The sequence below is a fragment of the Etheostoma cragini genome, chromosome 10 (assembly GCF_013103735.1).
Source record: "Etheostoma cragini isolate CJK2018 chromosome 10, CSU_Ecrag_1.0, whole genome shotgun sequence".
In the NCBI taxonomy this organism is placed as follows: domain Eukaryota; kingdom Metazoa; phylum Chordata; class Actinopteri; order Perciformes; family Percidae; genus Etheostoma; species Etheostoma cragini.
Window position 1 is genome coordinate 22752451 of NC_048416.1, and position 24919 is coordinate 22777369.

Consider the following 24919-nt stretch of genomic DNA (forward strand, 5'->3'; position numbering starts at 1 on the left):
CAGGTGAACCCTACTCTTAGAAACTACACACATCATCATGTTTCACTTCCTTCGAGCTTTCTGGAACACGCGGTTTTTGTGCTTTGTCTTAAATGGAAAGAATCCAGCACTAATAAATATGTAATTGAGCCACCCTACACATTACTACTCATAAAGGTAACACCATAAATACCAGGGAAACAATGAGGTAATATTTTACATAAATATAACCTTAGTAAATGATTATCTGTCTCATCTCTCTAAACCTTTACATTTCAAACCTCAAAACGAAATTATAAAAAAATCCCAAAGTGAAAGCTGAAGGGGCTTTTACCAACACAACTTCTAACCCAGAACTTTTAGGTTTCATCGTAATCGTCATCGCTTAAACTATAGAGTCATTGATTTAAGGCTCTAAATATCCACATCAGACTGTTTGTGTTGTGTTGCGCATGAATCTTTGGAACAATTTGGAGCTGTAGTGAGGAGCAGGATGATGATTCAATGTATATTTGTTGTACATGAAGCACATATCAGACAGGTTTTATGTAAAGAGAGTAAAGGGTGTGTTTGTGTGTGTGTGTGTGTGTGTGTGTGTGTGTGTGTGTGTGTGTGTGTGTTTTGCAGTTTGGCACACATGTGTGGCTGTTATTCTTTGGCAAGAGGTGACAGGTTTCTCAATAGTTAGTCTAGACATTAAAAACGGTTCTTGAGACAAGGGCAGTTTAAGGGAAGGTAGCAGCATTGTGGACGATGCAGAACTGCTCTGGTCACTCAGCAGCACTTCTTTACAAGTATATTTCAGCCTTGAGTCATTCCCTCGTGACTATGAGTTAGTAAGAACAAAACACTGCCTCTATGTCTCAGTATATTCATTAATCTGTGTGTACATTTGTATTACATGTTTGTTGTCTTCTCTGGTGGCTATTCCAGTAGAATTCCAGTTTTTGTAGCAACCAAATCAGAACAAAGACGGACTGTGCTGATAATATCAAACATTTAGCCTTGCAATGAACGGACAGACTGAGACAGGAAGGAGTTTAGCTATGGGAAATATGCTGCCAGCCCACACAGCAACTGGTCAGGATCTGTGTATCGTCTGTTAACACACTGTGTGTGTGTGTGTGTGCGTGTGTGTGTGTGTGTGTGTGTGAGTTACATGGATGATTCCGTGCTATTTGTCGGATGTGTATTGGATATGCAACCTAAAACATTGATAGTGTGTGTTTGAGCATGTGCAGATGTACAGTGTGTGTGGTATGAATTTGGTTGTGTGTGTGTGTGTGTGTGTGTTTGCCACAGACCTGTGTGTCTTTCTGGCTGTGTTGTATGAGTTTCTCGGTCTGCGTGAGTGGGGTCTCCCCTTCTGTGTCGCAGGGACTGTCCTCAGGGTCAGTTTGTTGCTCCTCGTCTCCATGGCAACCCTGGTCTGCAGGCTCATTGGGACTCACCCTTGAAAACAATAACTAAAAATCTCAATAAAAATAAACTTAAAATAACACTGACACTGTGCCTTTATGGTGGAAGTGCATGGGAACATTAAGATGCCTCTTTCAGTAAGCTGTGTAAAACTACCGGACATGTTATTTTGTCTCAGAGGGGAATGACAACTGAACAGCTGCTCCCATCAACATGTAGAGTTTGCTAACTAACATCATAGCTGTCAACATATTTACTGGTAACCTGAACCATCTGTCTGGGTGCGTGCTTTTGTACATAATGTTCACTATGGCAAATATTCTTTAAAGTCATCCGATGTCACATCCAACCTCTGAGGAATCTGTGTAACGCATGTTTCTACCAGCAGGTGCTTGGAGGGACAGAAGAAAAACACCACAGGCTGTTTAGATTAGATTTTTGTTGACAAAAAAACAGTGTTACATCTATTACAAAATAATAATAATAAAAAAAAGACATGCAAAGGAAAAAGGGGCTTGACGTGTTGGGTTCCCTAAAATAATTAAACGAAACGTATCATATATAAAATTTTAAAAAGGTCTGCACAGTTTTGGCATAGCTGTACAGAACATCTGTGTGAATATGTTCTTATACTCGAATTGTAATTTTCATAATTCAATGTAGTGTATGTGTATGATTGTTAAGGTTTGTGTATACATTCTTACCCCTGGCTGTCATAGTTGCTGAGGTCTTGGCCGATGGAGGTTTTCAGATCAAAGAAGTGCTGCTTCACTGCAGCCCTGATGGTTTGCTGGATTATCCTGGAAACACAAAAAACACATGGCCGTTATTTATCAAGATTTATGTGTATTCACTTCTTTTTTTTTACACGGTGTGATGATGCATTAAATTTGACTAAAAAGGTCATTTTCCTCGCCTAATTTCTGCCAGATATCTTGTTTCTCTCTCACCCTGGATACTGTGTGGACTAACCAGACCCTCCTCCACAGCCCTTGTGGAGGAAGTTCTGGCAATGTGAGACTACCTGCATTGTAATATTCACCAGCAAGAATTCCTAACAGAAAATGAACTACATTATATTTAGTAATATTATTACTGATTATTCAAACAATCTAATTTCCCGTGACTGATCAGAATAAAAACTAATCATCTAAATGTGTTAACAGTTCAATAACTTATGTAAACTGTAAAATACAGGTAATATTCTCTGTTCTACAATGATTATCAATTGAATGTTCTCTACATGAGATATGTGCTCTTTTTATACTTAATCAGTTACATTGAATCCAGCAAGCATAGTTGATTGTTCACCCATTTAAGAATAATGTTTAGCAATAACCCAGTCATGATGCACAGCTTAAAACCATCTCTGGAACCACATGTAAGCCTCATCACATAAGTCTACCTCTCATCAACCTATTTTAGTGAATAGAAAGACCTCTACTAATCAATCAACAACTGCTGTGTTTATCTCCATGCCAAAAACAGAAATGTTTCTGGTAGTGAGTTATGTAAAGTAAGAGACATTTACTGAAGGTGAATAATGAATCAAACATTTTTTTAGCCTAAAAATCACTGAAATTATCTAATACGTCCTTATTGAGCCAAAAACCTAAAAAAGGACCTAAAAAGGATTAATAATGTGTAAAGTAGAAGCGAGGGAAAAGAGAGGAGACATTACGGCCTATAAAAGGTAACACCAGCAGTCACATTCTGATTCTTCCACATCAACATGTGATGGTTGATCTACAGGCTCCACTGAGATTTTATCTAACTTGCTCTCCACGCGTGTATGTGTGCATGATCATAAAGTATCCCTCCTTAATTTACTCTGACTTCTTGCAGACAGTAGTAGAAGTTAAAGACCTGTAAAATATGCTTGCAGCCTTTGTCTTTAACCCCCCCCACCACACACACACACACACACACACACACACACACACACACACACACACACACACACACACACACACACACACACTTTTGATAAAAAGCACCATGTGTTTTTGCCTCTTGTTGTCTGAATTTCGTCTAAAACCTTTCATGCCTCCCAACAGAGGAGAGCCCTTTTGAACACATCCTGGTAGCCAGAGGAAAGTAAAGACATTAAACACTCTCAGAGAAACAAGACGGTCTATGCAACCAAGGCCCTTGCAGCTATCTAATGGATGTCTGGAAATGTGCTAGTCAGGTCAGTATATTAACATTAATGTATATCATCATAAAAAATAATCTTACTCTGTTTCCATGTCATGCTGTGAACAGCCAGAAGCCTGACTGTCATGTGATTGAGTAGTTCATGTACTTGAGGCTCTAAAAGCACAGAGTGCCGCAAAATGCTTTAGTTTAGCTTCATAATCAAAACATAAGGCTGGCTTTCCTCTTGCTTCCTTATCACTTTTGTGTGGCTGGAATTTTAGGTGTATATTAGTGTAGGTTGTTACAGTGTGTGTACACAAAGAAATGTCTATGTACGTTATAACGAGTGGCTAGATTGCTGGTGAGTGTGTGTGTTTGTGTACTCACTCAGCAGAGTCAGCAGGCAAAATGGATATAGGAGAGAGGTGGGAGCTGTGGGGGGAAAGAGAGCATGGTTAGAACATCCCGTACTCCTCGACTCCTTTCCCATACCGACATGAAATGACCTTGGAGGGTGTTGGGCAGTTATAGTCAAAACAGGAAAGAAGAATGACAATAACCATGAACACATATGTGCATACTGTGTGTACGTTTTAGAGCCAGAGAACAATTGCTGAGTGTTTAAAGCAGTAGAGGTGAAAAAGAATGAAATAAAGAATAATGACTGCATTCGGCATAATGAGTGTATGTTCTCACTGCAGTTGTCTCCTGATCTAAGATCCCTTGTGCCACGTGTCAATTCAGTCTCTGGTGCCACTCTGGGCGGACAGATTGTTATTTAGGCTACAGACCTCTGCTAAAACTTGCTGATCAGATTGAAGGGTGGGTGTGTGTGTGTGTGTGTGTGTGTGTGTGAGGGGGCTAGGCATGAAACAGGGAGGCGACTCAGATGTGTCTGTTGATTCAGCAGCCTGCCATCGGCCTCACAAACACACTGACAGGCATGCCAGATTTATATAACACTCCTACACACACACACACACACAACACTAGGTTGTTCACATCTTGCCATGCGCTTGGGTACGTCTCATATAGTGTGTGTGACTTAGGCTGTCGAACTCATCTGATTAGAAAAACAGCTGAAGTTCCACAACATTTTTGTGTGGATGTATGCTGGCTCTTTAACACACACACACACACACGCACGCACACACACACACACGCACGCACACACACTAACACCAGTTAGAAGTCCTGAGGTTGTTCGATACAGACTGAATTATTAATGTGGGATACTGTAGGAAATGATAATACCCTCCATCTTTATTCTTCTTTCTCCATCTTTTCTTCTCACCCTTCCTTCTTGTTTCTCTTCTTGCAATCCAACTATCTTTTCTGCCCTCCTTTCATTATTTGTCTCGTGATTTTAATATCTCTTTCTATTTACATACCACTTTGATTATTTCTGCTTACCTTTTTTACATTTTCTATTCCATTTCTCTCATCATGCTTCATACAAAAATATTTTTTATATCATCTCTACCCTTGCTTATCTTTCTCTGAAGTTCTCATTTCTTCACAGTGTTTCTTTTCCCTTTATTCTCCTTCTCTTCGCTTGATTCTTACAGGTTTTGAATATAACAAGCATCTTACATTGCTGTACACTTAACACTGTAACCTTGACTGTGAAAGTGTGCAATGGAGACACAGACACAAAGAGAAGTGTTGATATCAAACAGTAAGCCTGCTTGGGTGTGAGGGAAGTAATGAAATGTGAAAAGCTTCTAATTTTGTGTAAGGACAACATCTATTTTGGTCATCTCTCTCTAACATCTGACAAATATATTTGAGTCCATAATTATCTGGAAAGAGATTACATCAGATCTTCAGTTAGTCAGCATAGAGACATGCCCCTTAATCAGGAATGCACTCTGCAGGCTCTTTACAGCAGCAACTGTCCCTTCAAAGTGCTGATAACATCTGATGGCTCAGGTTCTCCTGCTGAGGGGCCACACTGGGTGGCTGAATCACTAACAATAGATCCTTGATAGGGTCCTTCCTGATGTTACATAATACCCATGGGCCTTAAGTAGCAAAGATAATATCTGATCTACTATTTCCCGCTAAACTCTTACAACTAAAATCGTTGTTGTCGCCTTTGGAGTATTTCTGCCCTCCTCAAACTCCCTAAGAAGCAGCAGAGATAATACTTCTATCAGCATCAGTTGAGCCCTAAAGGTCCATACATGACAACCTTTATAGGAACCTTTTGGGCATTTCTTTCTGACTGGAGACCAGGGAGGCCAGATTGGACTGAGCATTATAGTTCCCTGATGTAGTAGAAAGTGGTTTTGATTATGTTTTAAAGTGGAAATTTTGCTTTACTAGCTATGATACTAACATACATGCTCTATACGACAGGGCACACTGTATGTTGCAAAGCCCTTTTGGTACAGGATGACAGATTGCAAAGAACAACACACCACTGTGTTTGCGCTGTTGTCCATTATACTATATCCAACAGCATCAATTATCTTCTAACGCAACTTAAGTAAAAGATGCACCTTTATGTTCTGTTTTTAAATGATCAAAATAAGATAATTAACTTATACTAACATTGTTTTTTCTAACAAATATATTAATAAAACATTCAGGGGATAACTATCCACTGGTCATTGCTGAGACAAAAATGTATAGAAATATACAGAGCTGATGCCTTGATAACATCTTAAGGAGACACACTTTTAGCTAGCTGTTCGACCTACTTAGACAGTGACTGTCTTTGATAACGTTTCAGAAACAAACAAATGCAACAAAACTGATTTAGCGATGACAACTGATGCTATTTTTCATCTGCTCATATCCAGGAGCTGCATATCTTCATTGGTTTGATTTAATTTTAAATGAGATTAAAACACATTATACACAGTATTAGTTTAATATTATATGATTACCCTAACTGTTTCAGCAAACACATCCTAAAGGCATTAGAGGTGAGTGACGAAGTAAAACAAATTCTTGCCAGATTCACTGAGATCCTATTGGGTTAATCTGCTAACCAGAGCCCTCAGCATGATTACAGCACAAAAAAATCTCTCTGCTGACAGATTACTGCATTAGAAGGAAGGTGAGCGTCACTTGAGGGCTAAGTAATGCACATGGGTTTTTATTTTAATAGAAAGTATAAAGTAAATATTAACATAATATTATAATACAGAATCAATTCATCCATCTAACCTGTGTACACTTTTCAGTACCCAGAGATTTCAGTGCCAAGGGATATCACCCTCATGTTAACATTATAGCTTTAAAGTTTTAAAGTTGTCTTTCATGTCATGATTTCTATAATCCTGTTGAGAAAAATGGCTTTATAACTACATTAATTGACACCCTAACAATTTTATACAAGACCACCATAACACCTTAAAACGCCTTTAAAAGGTGGGCATTTAGGCACATATCCATTCCTGAAGGGTTGCATTATCTAAATCGTCATTTGTTATCTATTTTAACATGGTAGAATAGCTCCATGTGAACCCCATAACCTAGACATTTTCTGCCAATTTACTGGTGACATATTACTGTCACTAAATGTTTTACTGGGTATGAAACCATTAGAGATTTGTGCAAAGCTGAACAGACCGTTTTTTGTACTGCACAATCTTCTCTCACTTCTCAAAGTAAGGAATAAAAGACCTCATGTCATATTGTAATAGCATTTTATACCTACAGAAGGTTTGTGACCTTCAAATATTGGTAGAGGCATAGTTAGCCCTGACCCTGCTGTTAATCTACTGTAGCAAAATATAGAATTTCATACTTGGAAATATTTAATACTCTGTTCTAAGGTATAGTTCTTATTTTTTGAACACTCAGTTGAAAAAATGCTTGGTTCAGTCCAGCTTTGACAGTTTCTGCTTTCTTTCAGCATTTTGTCAAGGTACTTTTTTTTGCAAAAATTACGCAACTGGCCTTAACGTACAGCATGTTCTATAAACATATCAAATGTACTGTACAGGCCAAGAGTATCAGTTCCCCAACATATTTTCTGCAGAGCTGAAAGCCTGTGCTATGGTATCAATGGCCTCATCTCAACTGAATAAGACTACAACAAAAACACCTCAGAATTTAAAAAAATTAAGAAAATAAAACGACAAGAACTTTGTGTTGTCGTTGGAGATGGTAACAAGGAAAATGTCTGATGAAGGACGTTTTTACATTATTTAAAACAATTATTGATATAAAGGAAACAAAGATGTGAATGCGTGATTGTGAGAGAGAGAGAAAGAAAAAGCCTGCAAGCATCTTTTACTCCTTATGTGTTTTTATGTGGAAGTAACTGTGTTTGTGTGTGATGGATAGTGTGTAAAGTGAGTTTGAGGTTTGTTGTGATTTCAGAGAGGTGCTGTTGTCAGCAAACCTGACTTTGCTCTGTTCTACATAGGAGGTACTACAAATGTCCGCAGTCTACGCATCCACCCACGCAAATTCCTACAACACTTATATATATCAGCATGCCGTCCAAAACAGCAGGAATAACGGCACTCTGGGACAACTTCAATATACCAGAGGCATCAATACTTAAATAAAAATATTCAGAGTAATCATTATTCCCACATTTACTTTCTGTAGTTTGATTTTGGTTCATCACATTACCATCTGCGTCGTCAATTCCTATTGTCTCCAAAATGTGCGTACGCATGGGTCAGAGTTTACGTGGAGGAGCACACATTCTCTTGTAAAGTTTGTTTTTTATAAATCACCTTTGCCCAGGACATTACTCTTCACCTATTTAATATTTCAGTTATTTTTCAAGCAAAAATATCAACTATCTTCTGGTTTCAGCTTCCCTAGTGTAAGGATTTTTTTGTTGTCTCTGCTTTATACCAAAGTCAATTAAACATTAGACGGATTAAAACACATTGAGACTTGATCTTGGACTTGCAGAAGAGTAATAGTTAGAAATAATTGTTAGTTGCAGCCTTAAATAAATACTAAGATTTAAAAAATTGACTTAATTAATAAGTGTTTCTTAAAATTAGATGCTGCAACTCATTTTCTGTCAATTCATTGACCAATCATTTTAACAGTAGAGGAGTACGAAATATTTTGTTATATTTTTCAAATTAATTGATAAGAGCTTATTAAGAAACGGCGAACTTACTCCAATTGTGAGTGCACCTACCTTCATGCCTTTGAAACGATGTATTTTATTGAGGGAATACTTTTTTTTGATTAAAAGGGTACATAAGTGCCATTTCTGCCCTTCTACATAGCAAAACGCTGACACATCCTCTCACGCTCCTCGTTTTTTGTAATTAGATTGCATAACACATTATCAGCTATTAAGAAATACCATGATCCCTTTCTCTTAATCTGCTTGGTGTCTTTTCCTGTACAAGAAACAAAGACTTCCTCTTGTCTCTCTATTCTCTGTCATATCTGCTTGGTAACAAAACAATGAGCAAGAAACAGCAATCCAATCTCATTTCCCTCCATTCCACCATTCATAATAAAAAGGTATTACATCACTTATCATAAATGTTTCTGGTAATTCATTCACAAGACGATTCATTCTTCTACGTTTACACTTCCAATTCTTTTTTAATTAATCTTCTTAATTCATCCATTTCCTGCCGTTTTTCCTCTTTCACTCTCCCGTTCGTCCAGTCATCCATCCAATCATTTATTCCAGTCAGACTAGAGAAGTTACATAACCCTGATGTTTACCTCTGCAGCAGAATGTCACAGGCCATTCTTATTTTCCCAGCTGTGTTTTCTCTCAATGTGTTGTGTCCTTTATGTTTTGTCTCAGTTTATTTTATCAGCCTGAAGGTGTTTCAATGCTGCCTCATAAGTCTGGTAGACCATCTCAGTGAGGTCAGTTTAGGTTATTAAAGTCCAGTCTGTTTTTTTATTTTTCAAAGCCTGCAGAGAAGTCGGCTTGACTTTGAACCAAACTCAGCACGATTTCTGTCTCCTTCTTGTTTTTGCCTGGTAACCACTTGACACATCTCATGTAGAAGCAGTAACCAGCTGGGAAGCTTGGTCTCTCCTTCAGATTTCTTCTCTGTCAAAATCAAGTCGGTCTGTAAGCCAGCGTTATCCCAGTTGAGCACTTTGAGGTGCCAGCGACAGTACCAGCAGGTCTAGTAGCAGAGTATTTCCTGGGTGCATTCTGTGGTGTCTGTGTGTGTTATTAGATGAGTGTGTGTGAGGTTGTCTCAGTCTGCACTGCCTGTAAAAGTGCTGCAGTAAACATCCAGAGCTCTGCTCAAATATATGAGCTTCTGATGTAACCTGGCAACAACCCCCAGGAGCACCAATGAGATGGGAGGAGCTGAAGTTGGGAGCCAATCTTAAAAAAGGTAAGGACTTCTGCAAGCAAATCCCAAGGCAGAAAGGGGGAGGGACAATTGATTTTTCTGGTCCACGTAATGGTGCGCGCAAACACACACACACACACACACACACACACACACACACACACACACACACACACACACACACACACACGTGCAAGATGCTCACACACCTGCGTCTTTTATAGGCCCTGTGAGCCTTTTCTAATGGTATTTTTCAGACAAATAGAGGCATATCCATACATTTAACAAATTACTGAGACGAGTGACAGTGATACCTGAGCAGAGTATGACAGACCACAAAGAAGAGGATATGAACACAAAACAAAGGTAAAAATTAAGAATAAAGTATAACAGTAACAGAGAAAAATCATTACAGAAAAGAGCAAGAGGCGTATTCAAATTAATTACTGTATTTCAAATATGCATTTCACAGTTATATCTGTGTCTACGTCAGTCCCAAGGAAACAAGTGTAGTTCCATAATGTTTCTCTGAGTCAGCAAGTTTGTTTCCAACAGGATTAGACATCAGGTCAAGACGATATGCTGGAGATGATACGAGATTTTACCAAGCACTAGAAAGAGACGCCGATCAAAAAGGGCTTTGATAAAATAGTTTAACAAAGCGATATCACAAAGAGAAGTGATAAAGACAAAGAACATAAACAGAATAAGCTGAGAACACTTGATGAGTTGTTCCAATCTAAATCAAATGAACCTTTTAACTCTGTGTTACTAGCTACTTCAGAGGTGCTGATAAGAACATAGTAACCTGGGGGACTGAGACGATAATGTGAGGATTTGTAAATTAAATCATTTTGGGTTATGAACTGTTGATCTATTTTAAAGACTTCATCTTGTGATGGGCATTTGTTAACTATTTTTTTTTCATTTCTTTATTAAACAATTATCAACAGAATTAATAATGAAAGAAAACGGTTAGTTGCAGCCCTATTTGCTATGGATAACTGCAATCTAATTAACTGATTTTTAACAGTGTTTCAACCACCGACTGAATCTATTGGGCATTTGGTTAGACCATTTTTGACACCTGCCAACCAATTTGAAACAAGTATATTCTACAAATACCAATTTCAATAAAGTTGGGCCGTTTTGTAAAATGTAAATAAAAACATGGTTTGAGAACAATGTTTGTCAATATCCAATCCCTCAGGTTGCACTGCAAGTGCAAGTTAAAACTCTACCATGAAAAGCAAAAGCCATATGTCATAAACAACCAGAACCCCGCCCGGCTTCTCTGAACCCAAGCTCATCTGAGATGGACTTGAAGTGGAAAAGTGTGCTGTGGTCTGACTAGTCCACACTTCAAATTTATTTTGGAAATCATGGACGCAATGTCCTCCGGGAAAAGGACCATGTAGATTGCTATCAGCCAAAAGTTTAAAAGCCAGCATCTGTAATGGTATGGGGGTGTGTTAGTGCCCATGGGATGGGTAACTTGCACATCTGTAAATTAATGCTGAAAGCTAAACACAGGTTTTGAAACAACAAAGCCGCACGTGTTACAACAGCATGGCTTCATAGTAAAAGAGTGTGGGTACTAAACTGGCCTGCCTGCAGTCCAGATCTAACTCGCATTGAAAATGTGGGGCACATTATGAAGTGCAAAATACACCAATGGAGACCCTAGACCATTAAGTAACTGAAGTTGAACATCAAGCAGGAATGGGAAAGAATTCTACCTACAAAGCTTCAACAATTAGTGTTCTCAGTTCACAAACGCTTATTAAAAGGAAAGGTAATGTAACACAGTGGTTAACCTGCCGCTGTCATAGCTTTTTTTGGAACATGTTGTGGCCATCAAATTCAAAATGAGTAAAGTTTCAGTTTGAACATTAAATATCTTATCTTTGTAGTGTATTAAATTGATTATAGGTTGAAACGGATTTGCAAAACGTTTTATACAACTTCATTGGTATTGGGGTTTATACAACCAAAGTACATTATAAATTACAATGCAATACAACAAATTAGTGAAATGTGGTACAAGGCATGTTTGAGTTACAGATTTTTTTAAAACATCCCTGACATCCTTTAAGAGTCAATTCTTTTGAGTGTGAGCAAGACCTAAACTCCACAACATTCCAGAAATTCCTCAAGGAAAGAAAGAATAAATGATATGCAACTTTAGTTGTTAATCATCAACTCGATTCTGCTAAAGTTTGGTGTTGATTTGTCCTTCCTGGTACTTTAATTAGTATGGCCAAACCCTAATCTCAAACTTTAACTTTATCTTCTGGGACTAACACAAAGAAACTACAGTGGCAACGTGTTGACAAAAGGAGGATTCAGCAACAGCTTGTGAGCTGACAATCAAAATAAAATCTTTTTCCGTGATAGTTTAGGAACGCTAGTGCTCCTTAGAAAGCCAGATAGGATAGCTGTACAAGAACTGTTGGTGAGAACTGATAGCACACGTGGTGAGTGGTGCTATCTAGGTCAGTTAGTATATCATGTTACACATTGTGCCCAATGCAGGAGTCCAGGCCTCAACACAATCTGGAAGTGAAGGGTGAGGAAGGCAGGAAAAGGAGGGAATGACGTGAGACAAACAGAAGGAAAGAAAGGGAGGACTTCCTAATATATCTAACAGTAACAAATAAGAATGAATGCCTTGAGTTTTAAAAGGTACAATACAATGCTAGACGTATCTTTCGAGAATGGTTATCTATTACATTAAACTGTTATCTGTACTTTACACATTACTATGCAATGCTGACATACAGTATGTACTATGAAGAAGAAAGTTATTTATTTTTTAAAACTATCTCTGCGTTCAGTGTCAAAACTAAATGAGATCAGCTATCAAAAGGTAACAATTTATAACAGAAGAACCAACCAAAAGCACATTACCCTTTCAGCCACTGGTGTAAGGTTTGTGTTGACTTGCTGAGTTTCAGAAAATGTTTCAAATATTAATCTAAAATCCTAATGAATAACTTTCTGGGTTCATAGAACTATTTACATTATGGAAAAGAGTATAAATTTGAACTCAAGTGTCAGCAATACTACCAAAGCTTGTTTATTGCTTGCTGCATATTCAAAACATAAGACTGGAGCTGATGACATGCCTCTGCTCTCATATCTTTTCTGTTTACATTGTACTGCTATTATTCACTACGCATTCAAACTAGAATCTAACATGCCTCAAACTAATATTGTAGAGTCTGACACAGATCTTTTACAGTGTGAAATGCAATAAATGTAAATTATTGCTTTTGTCATGTAGCCATTATGAAGATAAGTGGATTTCTGTGTCTATGTGACGTATGCATGAATCATCAGGTACCCCCCATGAAAAAAACAAATGTACTTGACCTAGAAGAGAGTAGTGCACATGTATTTGCTACAAATAGAAAAAACAGAGCTCTCCAGCACTGTGTAGTGTCACAGTGGGATATAAATCATTTCCAAAGCCACCTAAAAATAACAGAACGAAAAATCTCATAAGGGGATTCACCGAGAAGGAAGTGCAATACTGGTTATCTGCAAAACGAGACGGCACATACGTCAGTAATGCCAGGATGGTGTGATAATTGTAATTGTGAGAAATTACTAGCAACAACGAAAGCTGGAAGGCTTTTACTCAAGGACAAAATTGAAGTCAAGTGTTTTATAATGTGTTTAAATGCAATCTTCTGGATTGACCTTTTCTTTCCACAGGTCTGAAAACCAATAAGTCGTTCACAAGTAGGGACACTTTCCAATTCTCCCACCCTCTCCTTGCTCCCTCACGGCCCATCTCTGCCCTATAATTTTCTGTTCCCTTCATTAATCCATCCCTCTTGCTTCTGCTCTTTCTCACTGGGCCAGAAGTGCATCCCAAGAGTCCTCTTTCACAGCCTGACAGAATATTTCAGTGGCCTAAAGAAAAATACTTTCCAGAGGCAGAGATAGGATATAAACAGAGTGGAGGAGGACAGACGTAAAAACAGAGGAAGCAGAGAGACCAGAAGAGAACTACCAGGGATTATATAAAGATTTTAAATGAGCAGAGGCTGCCAGCATGTCAAATGTGTATGATGACTGTCAGAGTCTATTAACGAAGCAGAGCCACAGAGGACAAACCTGTCGGTCAAGTGCTAGACAAACTACTCAGCTACAGTTAAAGTTGAGTCACTAGACAGAAACTTTCTCTCTGTTTCAGAGCTAACACAACCAGTGATGTGTCAGAGAATAACTGATGTATCTGTATGTTCGTATGTATGCACATGTGTCCATGGTTGGTGGCAAGGTAACCTACATGCTACATGCAAACAACACATGCAAAACAGCTACAGTGGGCTTGAAAGTTTGGGCACCCCAGGTAAAAAATTGTATTAATGTGCATAAAGAAGCCAAGAAAAGATGGAAAAGTCTCCAAAAGGCATCAAATGACAGATTAGACATTCATATAATATGTCATAAAAAAGTTAGAATTTATTTCCCTCATTTTAACTTTCAAAATAACAGAAAACAAATGTAATCCACCGTGGATTTTGAGGTGTGTTTAGGATCATTATCCATTTGTAGAAGTCATCCTCATATTATTGAATCCAGAGGTTCTTTTCACTAAATTCTGTGCCCTTTTTTTACCAAATGTAACTTTGCTAATTCGGGCCAAAAAGTTATATTTTAACGTCATCAGTCCACAGAACCTTTTTCCACAATGCATCAGGCTTGTCTATATGTTCATTTGCAAACTTCAAACGCTGATTTTTGTGGTGAGGACGTGGGAGAGGTTTTCTTTTGATGACTCTTCCATGAAGACCATGTTTGTACAAGTATCTCTTTATAGTGGAATGGTGTACCACTACTCGAGTGTCTGCCAGGTCTTTCTGGATGGCTCGTGCAGTCAAACATGGGTTTTGACTTGCTTTTCTCACAATCCTGCAAGCTGTTCTGTCTGATATTTTTCTTGGTCTTCCAGATCTTGCTTTAACTTCCACTGTTCCTGATGACTGCCATTTCTTAATTACATTCCAAACAGAGGATATTGGCACCTGAAAATGCTTTGCTATCTTCTTATAGCCTTCTCCTGCTTTGTGAGCGTCAACTATTTTCAGTTTCAGTTTTCTACACAACTGCTTAGAAGAACCCATGGTGCTGATTGTTGGGGCAAGGTCAGATGAGCCTGGGCATTAAAAACCTTTAGATTGACATCACCTGATCTTTCCAGACAAAGACTGAGAAAAATCTATAAAGCTGTAAGGTCTCAGCTTTCCAAAGGGGGTGGAGCATGCTTTAAACTCTGCAAGGTGCCCAAACTTTTGCAGAAGCCATTGTTTTGTTTTCTGTTATTTTGAAAGTGTAAATGATGGAAATAAAATCTAACTTTTTGTGACATACTGTTGGTTGGACAAAGAAGCTGAATATTTCAACTTGGCCCCAGTGAAACCTGATGGGCCTTTATCACCATTTTCCCAAAATTGTATAAAACAAACAATCGAAGAAGAAAAATTGTCAGGTTAATTGATACAGGTTCAGAATAGTAATCCATCAGTAAACATTTTTTTGTTTGTTTTTGTTTTTTTGTTTCATAACTGATCATCTCTGTAGAACAAGTGGATTTTCCCCCTTAAACATTCATTTTAGGTCAGATGAGCGATGAGACTAAATGCTTAAACATCAAGAGTGCTCAATATTTTTTTAGTAGTTAAAAGAAATGTATTCTTTAAGCTCTGGCCCTACATTATATAAATGGCTTTGTGATCTCGGCTGTCGACCCTGGGGTCTACAAATACCGTAATAATCCCCCAGACCAGACACAGGTTAGACAAGGTCACAGGGATGATGGCTGCATGCTAACCACAGCTAAACGAGAATTAATCTTAAATAAAACCATGACATGAGACTTAAGATAAAAAGGTCTGGCTAGCATCGTTAAATTTAAATAATTTGCTGCAACTAACACACCCCTCGGTCATGTGGGCATGATTTACAATTGTGTATGGTGTAACAAAGTGTATGTGTGTGTATGTGGATTATGGATTACTGCCTGTAATCATTTTAAAAGCCAGTGAGGCACAACTAGCAGCATGACCCTGACACACACACAGGCACGCACACACACACACACGTGCACACACACAGAGTTTTGTCTTTATCTTCATTCAGCTTCATTCATGATTGGACACATAAACCACTGTGGAATCTGGACACCGATATCTATGCACTTTAAAATAACAAATACATTTGTCATAAGTGTTTGCCCATAAAATGGTTGAAAGTTGAGGTTATTTGTTTTTACATGACGCATCTGTAATTTGGGAGCTAACAAGTCCATTTGCATTATTATTATTATTATGTTAACTCTGTCTTAATTGATTTTGATTAAAGTAAAATGTACACACTTCCAGTGAGGAATATGGCTGTTTTTATCTCAAATTAAAACCTCTAATATTAAATCCTCTCACTATCAGATCATTCAATTTAAAAGACTAAACTCTAAACTGATGTTTTTCTCTTCTGCTGATGTTGTCTGCTGTTTGTTCCTGTCCTGCCTCGTTCTTAGTCCACGCTCTATCTTTAATTGTGAAGCACTTTGCAAATTTTGTTTTGATATCGCGCTTTATAAATACATCTTTATTTGCTCACTTCCTTTTATTCTGTCCTGAAGAATATCTGCAAAGCACACCCCTGCCTTAGTCAAAATACTCTGATGTTATCTGTTCTTAGTTGAAGACATAATAAAGTGATAGTTTGATTCAAACAGGACTAAAACACACATTAGCAGTATGACTTAAATGATACTTCCCGTACCAGGGTTAAAAGGTTTTTGAGTTTCTCTACTCTCCGATAAATCTAACTAACAAAAAAGTATTTCTCATTAGTATTATCATCTCCAATGTGCACGTCTAACTGATATACCCTCACTTTTCCTGTGTGTAAATGTGTAGGTGTACACATTAGTACATACAGTAGTCAGGGTCTAGTGCTCAGTAAACAACTTAAACAAAGACCAGCAGATCAGAAGAACCTGAGAAGATGTTCCTGCAAGGGGATTGAACTTTGGTTCATCAGTTTGCCCTTAATATCCTGTGTACGTGAGCGCCAGCATTTGTGTGTCAGACCTTTGCCTTCTGGTTGGTGACTTGCTACAAAACATCAACAGGTCAGAACACAAGCTCTGCATCTTTTAGTGTAATCAAATGGAAATAGCTGTGAGAGGGACCATAAAAACGGATTAACAAACATTTCCGATGATTGTATTCTCCGTACATTGGTCCACCGCCTATGATGTTAAAGAAAGAACAGATGACTCAAATGTGGAGACCACATTAAATTGTAAAAAAAATTTTTACAATTAGTGTATCATATTTGAACCTGGAATGCTGTTTAGAGGTTACATTCATTTTAACATTATCTTAACACAGATCAACTAATACACATAGAAAACATCGTAGACTACTGATATGTTGTCAGATTATCTGTCATTACTTCCCAGCATCTTCTGGAAGTTACTGTATTTAAACTTGAAAAAAGCCACAGCACATGTAGTGCGTATACACTAATAAATACATATAGAAGCTATGTATTTCAACAGTTGAGATGACATCAGTCAACAAGGTCATTTATGGATTATTTATAGTCTTTCTATTAACCCTGTCCAAAGTACTAAGAAAGCAGTGCAACCCTAGCTACTAGCCTGAGCTCTACTGTGCCAAGAAACCAATTTTAAGTCACTTTCATTTGTCTTCCACTAGCTTTTTATAGAGAGATATTATACGAATGCCACAAGACAGTGTTGGGACATTATTGTAACTCGTCCATGACACACCAAAAAGATTGGTGTAAATCAAAGTAAGAAAAGCAGCAGATACTAAATACAATGTAACTGCAATGTCCTGGTTATAAAATCCAGTTTGGGACCTCTGTTGCATGTCATCCTCACTTGGGGATCACCCAGCCAAAATAAATAAATAAAATAAAATTAACCATCTTATCTAATAATAAATAAGTAGTTATGTATCTTACCTGGCTGTGGGGCATTCAACAGTGTGTGTGTGTTGTGGGGAGTCAGAGGAGGCAGGACCCTCTTCTCCATCCTGAGGCAGCTCTTCACATTCGGCCTCGCACTTCTCATCGTCTAACAGCTCTGTGATCTGAAGACAGACATAAAGATGACACAAAGTTACCCCTATAAGGAATTCATTATTGAGATGAAATAGCACGTGGAGATAATGTTGATCATAGGACAAAGGTTAATGGCCAGATACCGCATTTCCACCTGGTAGTAAAATCCCATCAAGTAGACTATAGTCAAGTAGGACTATATGTCCACATTCCTACAGCAGTAAAAACAGGATTGTGTTCTGTGTCACATAAAGGACCGCCTACTTAACTCTGGGCGGAACTACGACCAGAGAGTTACTAATTAGGGTCAAGTAGCAAAGCGGAGTGCGAGAACAGACAGAAGCGTAGGCGTGACACAAAAACTTTCTTGGATCATGAAGCCCAATATTATTGTTCAATTCTCTGTTTTATCAGTGAAGTGTATGAACTGAACGGCAGACTGAATTCACTTATAACAGTGAAAAACGTCTGTCTCATATAATGAATAATTACACTTTGTTCCTTAAGACTACTAAATATAGAGGAAGCTAATGAGTAACGCACTGAAACCACAGACACAGCGGTAAGCAGAGAGGTAAAAAAAATTCTTGGAAGGACAAGGAGGGAGTGGACAAGAAAAAGATGGAGGATTTAAAGTAGGACTTAGTGATAGCTCACTTTCATGTTGATTTAGCAATTTACCAATGTCACATGACAAATAATGTAATAAGGCAAAGTAGGCCCACCATGATACACTATTAAACCTATTACACTGCTTCAAAACTTAAAAAAGATATTGCATTTATTTTTATGACTAATATTTAGCCTGATTTAAACATGTTTTTAACATGTGTCTTTTGATTTTTGCATCGAGAAAAGACGATGGAAAAGGGAAGAATAGTTGGAGGAAAAAATGCTGCTTTTGCTTATTTTAAAGTACTTTGGTTTTGCAAAAGATAGTGTGAAACGGAAACAGTTACTAACACTGAAGTTAAACCTCCATATTTCTAGTGAAATTGTACAACTTTATCATGTAAATTAAACACAATTTATATTGCAAAAAATACATTTTTCAGTATATTTCAGCTGAGGTCAAAGTAATAGGGAGTGAAGAAGACCAGACAAAGATAGAGAGTGTAAGAGAGAAGAGAAAGAGGGAGTGATGGGGGCAGAATGTAGTTAATCTGACTGTAAACCAGAGAGGAAGGAGAGGTAGATGCTGGAGCAAGAAGGGAAGGGAAGTAAATATGTAGACAGAAATAACTCTTCTTACCAACAGTTGACAGCATGTGAACAAGACCCAACAGAAATCCTTTGGCAGTAGTTTATCTATGATAAATAGCTCCTGTCCATTTTTATTTTGTAATATCAACAACTGATATAACACACTAATGTTTCAAGCTATACATCAGTCACAAAAGCCTTTTCATTTGCTGTTTATTTTTTTGCAACAAGTGTTTAAAAATGAAAATGTAGAAAACCCTGGAGGCAACCTGGGTTAAAAGGTCATGAACTAGATCCGTCACCACAGGACTTCTCCTCCGTATGACTGTCCTCGTCTCCATTCTCTTTCTTCATCAGCCTCTCGTCTTTACTCCAGCACCACAGCAACCTCATCGACTGCTGTCACTTTGTTGTTGCTATGACAACCCCTCTGTTCCAAGAGATCCAATTGGCTGTCAGGAAATACTTGAATTGTCACGTGCAGATTATGGAAGATGACTCACAAGATTCCTCTTAATGTGTGTGTGTGTGTGTGTGTGTGTGTTTGTGTGTGTGTGTGTGAGAGATGCTCTCATTGTATATCTTTTTCTTATGACCAGCTTCTCAAATTGAACTTAGCGGTGAAAATATATAAAGCCTCACTGTGAAGTGTATCTTAATATGTAGGTGTTTATAAAATGGTACGCCAATGTGTAGGTGTCTGTTTAATGGTATGGTAAAAGCTGAGAAAAAATAACTGATCACCACACCCTGTTACTCCATATTACAGAATCATATTGCACCAATTGTGCTGTATCTAACCTAGTCTTTTGTGCCAATTGTAGTTACACAGCTCACCTACTGTTGGGAAAACTAGAAAAAAAAAAGAGGTTAAAAACATGGTCCGGCCAATTCTTTAAAAATATTTTTTTAGGGCTTTCCTTTATTTATAACAGCTAAAGAATGACAGGAAGGAGAGGAGGGGTGGCATGTAGCAAAGGGCCTCAGGTTGGATTTTAACCCAGAAAACAAATATTGAAGTAGTTTTGAAATAGTATTAAGTAAAAGTCGACATATTCCAGTCTGTGATTATCCATCAACATACATTCCTTTAAGTTTAGTCTGAATAATTCCTAATTTCTGCTTTTCTAACTCAAACATTAGGTATAATGTCCTATAAATGAAGTTTATTGACCATGAATTCCTGAAATAACTGTAAAACATAGTGTTACATAGTGTTGAAAATGTCAACAAAAGTGAAAACATTGAAAAACAGCATCAAAATGTTGAAAAAAGAGACAAAAGCATTAGTAAAAGTTAAAAACATCAATAAAAAGCACCAACAAAAGTGTTGATTTTCAATTTTGACGTGTAGACAACACAAGGGTTAAATAAAACTAAAAATAACATTAAAGATGGATAAACAGCTTCCTGTTTTCAACTTTGAGATCACGTTTTTTTCTGCGTGATTTCATGTGCAGAATAAAATGATTTGGATTGTGGAACCTAAGGACCTTGATTTAAAGTCTATTCTACATTATTACGTACATTTTGTTCAGCTATTCAAGTTAACCACCATTCATATGAATTGACAATGCCTTGAATATGCGCCAAATACTAAGAGAATATTTTATCACGGACGCTGATCTGTGAGATGGAAATAATTTGGATATCACCTTAATATAGAAGCCACCCTTAGGTATACTCTTTCAAATGCAGGAGGTGACATAATGAACAATGACTCTTGAATTTACGTATAACTGTCCCCTGAGCTATAGGCCGTCATTAAAATAGTGTTAAATTTTTGAGGCCCTGCTGAGTTAGTTATCAGAAAGGCTTTAAGGTGATGTACACTAATAATATTAGAGCAGAAGTGTTGTAAAATCCACCAACATTATGACTTGAAATGGTCATACACACAGTAGAGCTGAAAACCCTATCACTTTGTTTAAGACTGTGCAAAACTGTGTAATTATGTAAATCCCAAATCCGAATTAAAAAAAAAAAGAATAAGTAGCTGTGTGTTTATGTGTAGTACGTAGGCTTTTGATACAAAAGTACAACTTTGTATGGCGTGTGTGTGTTTGTGTGCCTGAGTGGGTGAAAAGACGGCACAGAGAGCACCCTGGAACAAAAGGTCTTGGCCTTGGCCTTGGCCCTGGTTTAGCGCTCCGGTTCAGAGTTTCGACATGGAAAACGGAAAGAACAACAAGCCCCACTGAAATCATTAGTTGAGCTGGGTAATAGGCCAAGAACACAGAACAATGACGACTGACATTACAAGTCTCAAACTGTTTTCGAGGCTCTGTTGTATGCCCTCTTCATTCTGATGTTAGATTATTAAACATCAATTCAGTCAATGCATTGTAACTCTATACAAAATGTGGATGATAGTGGTGTTTCACACGCTTGACCATGTTTGACATTAATATAAAATATGTATATAATAAGATATAATAATATATAATAAGACAAACTGTTTTTTTCTTATTTGGAAAAAATAAGTTGCAGGGTGTTGTAGATTCGAAGTTTATGTAAAAATATATTTTTCATAATTTCATTTTTAAATGCTATTGCTGCTAGTTACTTTTTCCCTTTTAAAACAAACTTCACATGGGAAGGTTTTGAGAATTAATCATGTATGTGTGTGTAAGTGCAGGGTTTCATTTTTATTTCCTTTGTTGTTTACATTTAAAACAACATGTCAGCCTTGGCCTTGCACAAGGGGGAAATACAGAAGAAGCACTGCAATGAAGTCATTGCCAATTTTTACAATAGAGTCATTGCAATTAATATATTGATTTGTTCACTAAAAGACTGTACCTGGGACATATGCTGGATGATGTGAAGATAGAAGCTGACCTATTGTAGTTTTGGTTGTCAGGTATTTAGTCAAGCAGCCCCCCTCCGGTTTCTTCCCACCAAAAAGACATGCATGCTAGGTAAGAGTTGAAAATTAGCCAATTGGCTAACACTGGCGCAGTTACAGAAATGTTGATTAATGTGCATTGTCCTAATCAAATAAATACATCTAATTGTCTCGTTTCAAACAGTGAGGCCTCCAAATTAGGAGTATTTAAAAATAAACATTTTAGCATTCTGGCAAGAGAAATTGAAAAAAAAAGCTCTTAGTACCAAAGATCCAAACTATTCAATTTAATCTCCGTGTTGTGGCTCATTCTTGTGTCACAGTACTGTTTACTGCCAGCGGTACCACTGGAGAAAAGCCCTCTGGCCTAAAGCGTGAAGTATACTTGCCGAAGCCAACCTGTTGAGCGCTAGTGTGATGTCATGGGAGCGCCGTACAGGTTTCTACTCGCGTATGGTGGTCGCAAGACTAGTTGCAGTCTTCTCCTGAAAAGTGGTGGCGCTAATTAGGAAAGGCTGCAGACTTTGCTATTTCTACAGACTAGAAGAAGAAAAAAAAAAAAAGTATGGTAAAAAGGTAAATAACGGCAGAACTAGCAGCAGCATTGACGTCAATGCTTTGATTTGATTCAATTACCTACTTTGTCGGATAAAGCCTTTCTTTCACCACAAAATAACTCATCTTAACCCACTAAGTTTCCAAGGGAGACTTGCCATCACTCTGAGAGTCCTGGCATTTGGTTGTCGCGCGCCACTGAAATAATTGAGTGACCTGCCCTTTGGTTGCGCACTTAAAATCTTGCCGCACCAGCAAGAGCAATATCACTTTGAAGTCACATTGGCGAGCGCCAGACCGGCTGCGTAGACTGTAACACGGCCTTAACGTTCCTGCAGTGAATGGGCTGTGTGATATTTCTGTCATTCTTACCTTTCCATGTGTTAGAAACCGATTTACAGGCATTCATATTCTCTCCAACCACTCATAAAATGCAGTCAAAGTAAATAAATCAACAGTGGGGCTGCAGCTGCATATTTCTAAACACTTGATGTGTAAAAGAAAAACGTTTGTGTGGGTGGTGTAGCTGTGTGTGTTCATACTACATGTCTAATCTCCTTTACTGTCCAACTAGGCCATCACCACCTCCTTGAATAACTTTAATAATAAAAACCTCCATGTTCCAAATTGAGTAAGTTATTGCTTAACAGCTTCTCATTGTGTCACAATTAAATAATTGTATATGTTCCAACCATATGGCTGTCCCCTGCTGCTGAACATCATGACGTGTGTGTGTGTGTGTGTGTGTGTGTGTGTGTGTGTGTGTGTGTGTGTGTGTGTGTGTGTGTGTGTGTGTGTGTGTGTGTGTGGGCTCTTCATATAGTCCCCTTCATGACGGTTTGTTCGCACAGAGAGCCATCCCCAGTGTAGTGCAGGGGATGTAGGTGTGAGTTGCCTGGTTACATCATCACCAGCTTCTTTTCTATTCCTTCTCCTCCCTCACCATCCCTCCCTTCATTCTTTCTCTTCCCTTTGCACTCTCACCATTTCACCTCCATATTCCTGGCTGCTTTTTTCTCCCTCTACCTCTCTGAACCACCCACTCCCCCCCTTACATAAGACATAGGGATCAGTGCACAGATGATTTGTCTTTACAGCTGTATCAATGTCCCTGCTGCTGCTTCTTCTTCTTCTCTTTCTCTTATTATGTATATTGGAAATGTTATATTCCTTATTCTTATTAATCTGACACATCACACAATAAAAAATAAAATTAAGTTATAGAAACTAAACTGTAAAATGAAATAAAAAGACTGTTGATCTAATCTTAATCTAATTATCTCTCTTTTACAACCCACACCTTTTTGGTAGAACATTGATGTTTTGTCTTAAAAAAGGGAATGACATTAGAGAAAATTGCTTAAGATCACATGGCCGGCAAAATTGGAGCTATGTTTCTATGACATTACTTAAAGCGTTACTCTAGCCAAAATGTAACCGAGGGTCTTTTTGTGAGTGTACCAGAGTCAGACTTTCCTTTAAAAGCATAGTTAGCACAGAAGTGCCGCTTTTAAGACATACCATATTATCGTTGTTTGGTCAAATGGCCTTTAGAATGGGAGTGCTAGGGGCACTACTATGATTGCATCAAAATCACTATTTTTAAAACACTACAACGTTTTGACACAACATGAAACTTAGCTCGAAGTATTACCAGGGTCTCTAAACATGAACTTGAGCATTGAGAACATTTTTTGTATACTCTTTTTAGTTTACTAAAAAGGAAGCGTTTAAGAACTCACTGTAGCTGTTGGTTTTTCCGTTCGCCGTCCATCTATCAAGTCAAAAATAATTGAGGGAGGAGAGTAAAGATGGACATTGGCCTTGTAGTTGAAAAAGGAGCCTCGTAAGAATGACATTTCCTCCTATCGAGGATGCGCATTCGGAGATCGATTCTTTTTGACTGGCAAAGATGGCTGTTAGCGGAAACAACAAGAGCTACAGTGAGTTGTTCAAAACCTTGTTTTCAGTTAACTCTGTGTACAATAACGATGTTCTCAGTGCCTGTGTTAATGTGTAGAGCCCCTGGTGATACTTGGAGCAAAGTTTCATGTTGTGAAGCCTTCTTAGTGTTTAAAAAATATAGTGATTTCAATGCTATCATAGAAGTGCCAGTAGGGGTTTTTCAAGATGGCGGCTTAAGGGACAGTCGGGACGAGGGGCGCTGGCGCTTATTTTTTTCTATTTCTCCAGTTTATACCCTGCAAAAAGCGACAAGGTAGTCTCTTCTCGCCGGCTAAACTTGCGATGAGTATTAGTGATTATTTTTTAAGACCGTCTGAGAACATGCCACGAAGGAAAAACGTTGTGACGGAGACGACAGGGGAATCGAGCGGAGAAGCTAATGAGGCTACTGGCGGTTTGGCTAGCGAAAAGGTTTGCGACTCTGAGAGGATGG

At 38.1% G+C, this 24919-nt stretch overlaps 1 protein-coding gene across 6 annotated transcripts in view; it reads right to left on the minus strand.

Annotated features, from left to right (window-relative positions):
• The window catches only part of fam13b (family with sequence similarity 13 member B), a 65618-nt gene that overhangs the window by 14414 nt on the left and 26285 nt on the right, over nt 1-24919 (minus strand). For 5 of the 6 annotated variants that reach the window (XM_034883040.1, XM_034883043.1, XM_034883044.1 and 2 more), the window contains exons 7-10: nt 17817-17944; nt 3925-3969; nt 2103-2198; nt 1284-1431 (exon numbers count right to left, since the gene is read on the minus strand). In XM_034883040.1, coding sequence (XP_034738931.1) covers nt 1284-1431; nt 2103-2198; nt 3925-3969; nt 17817-17944 — 417 coding nt within the window. The remainder of the gene's footprint in view (nt 1-1283; nt 1432-2102; nt 2199-3924; nt 3970-17816; nt 17945-24919) is intronic. The other variant, XM_034883042.1, reaches the window with a different exon arrangement.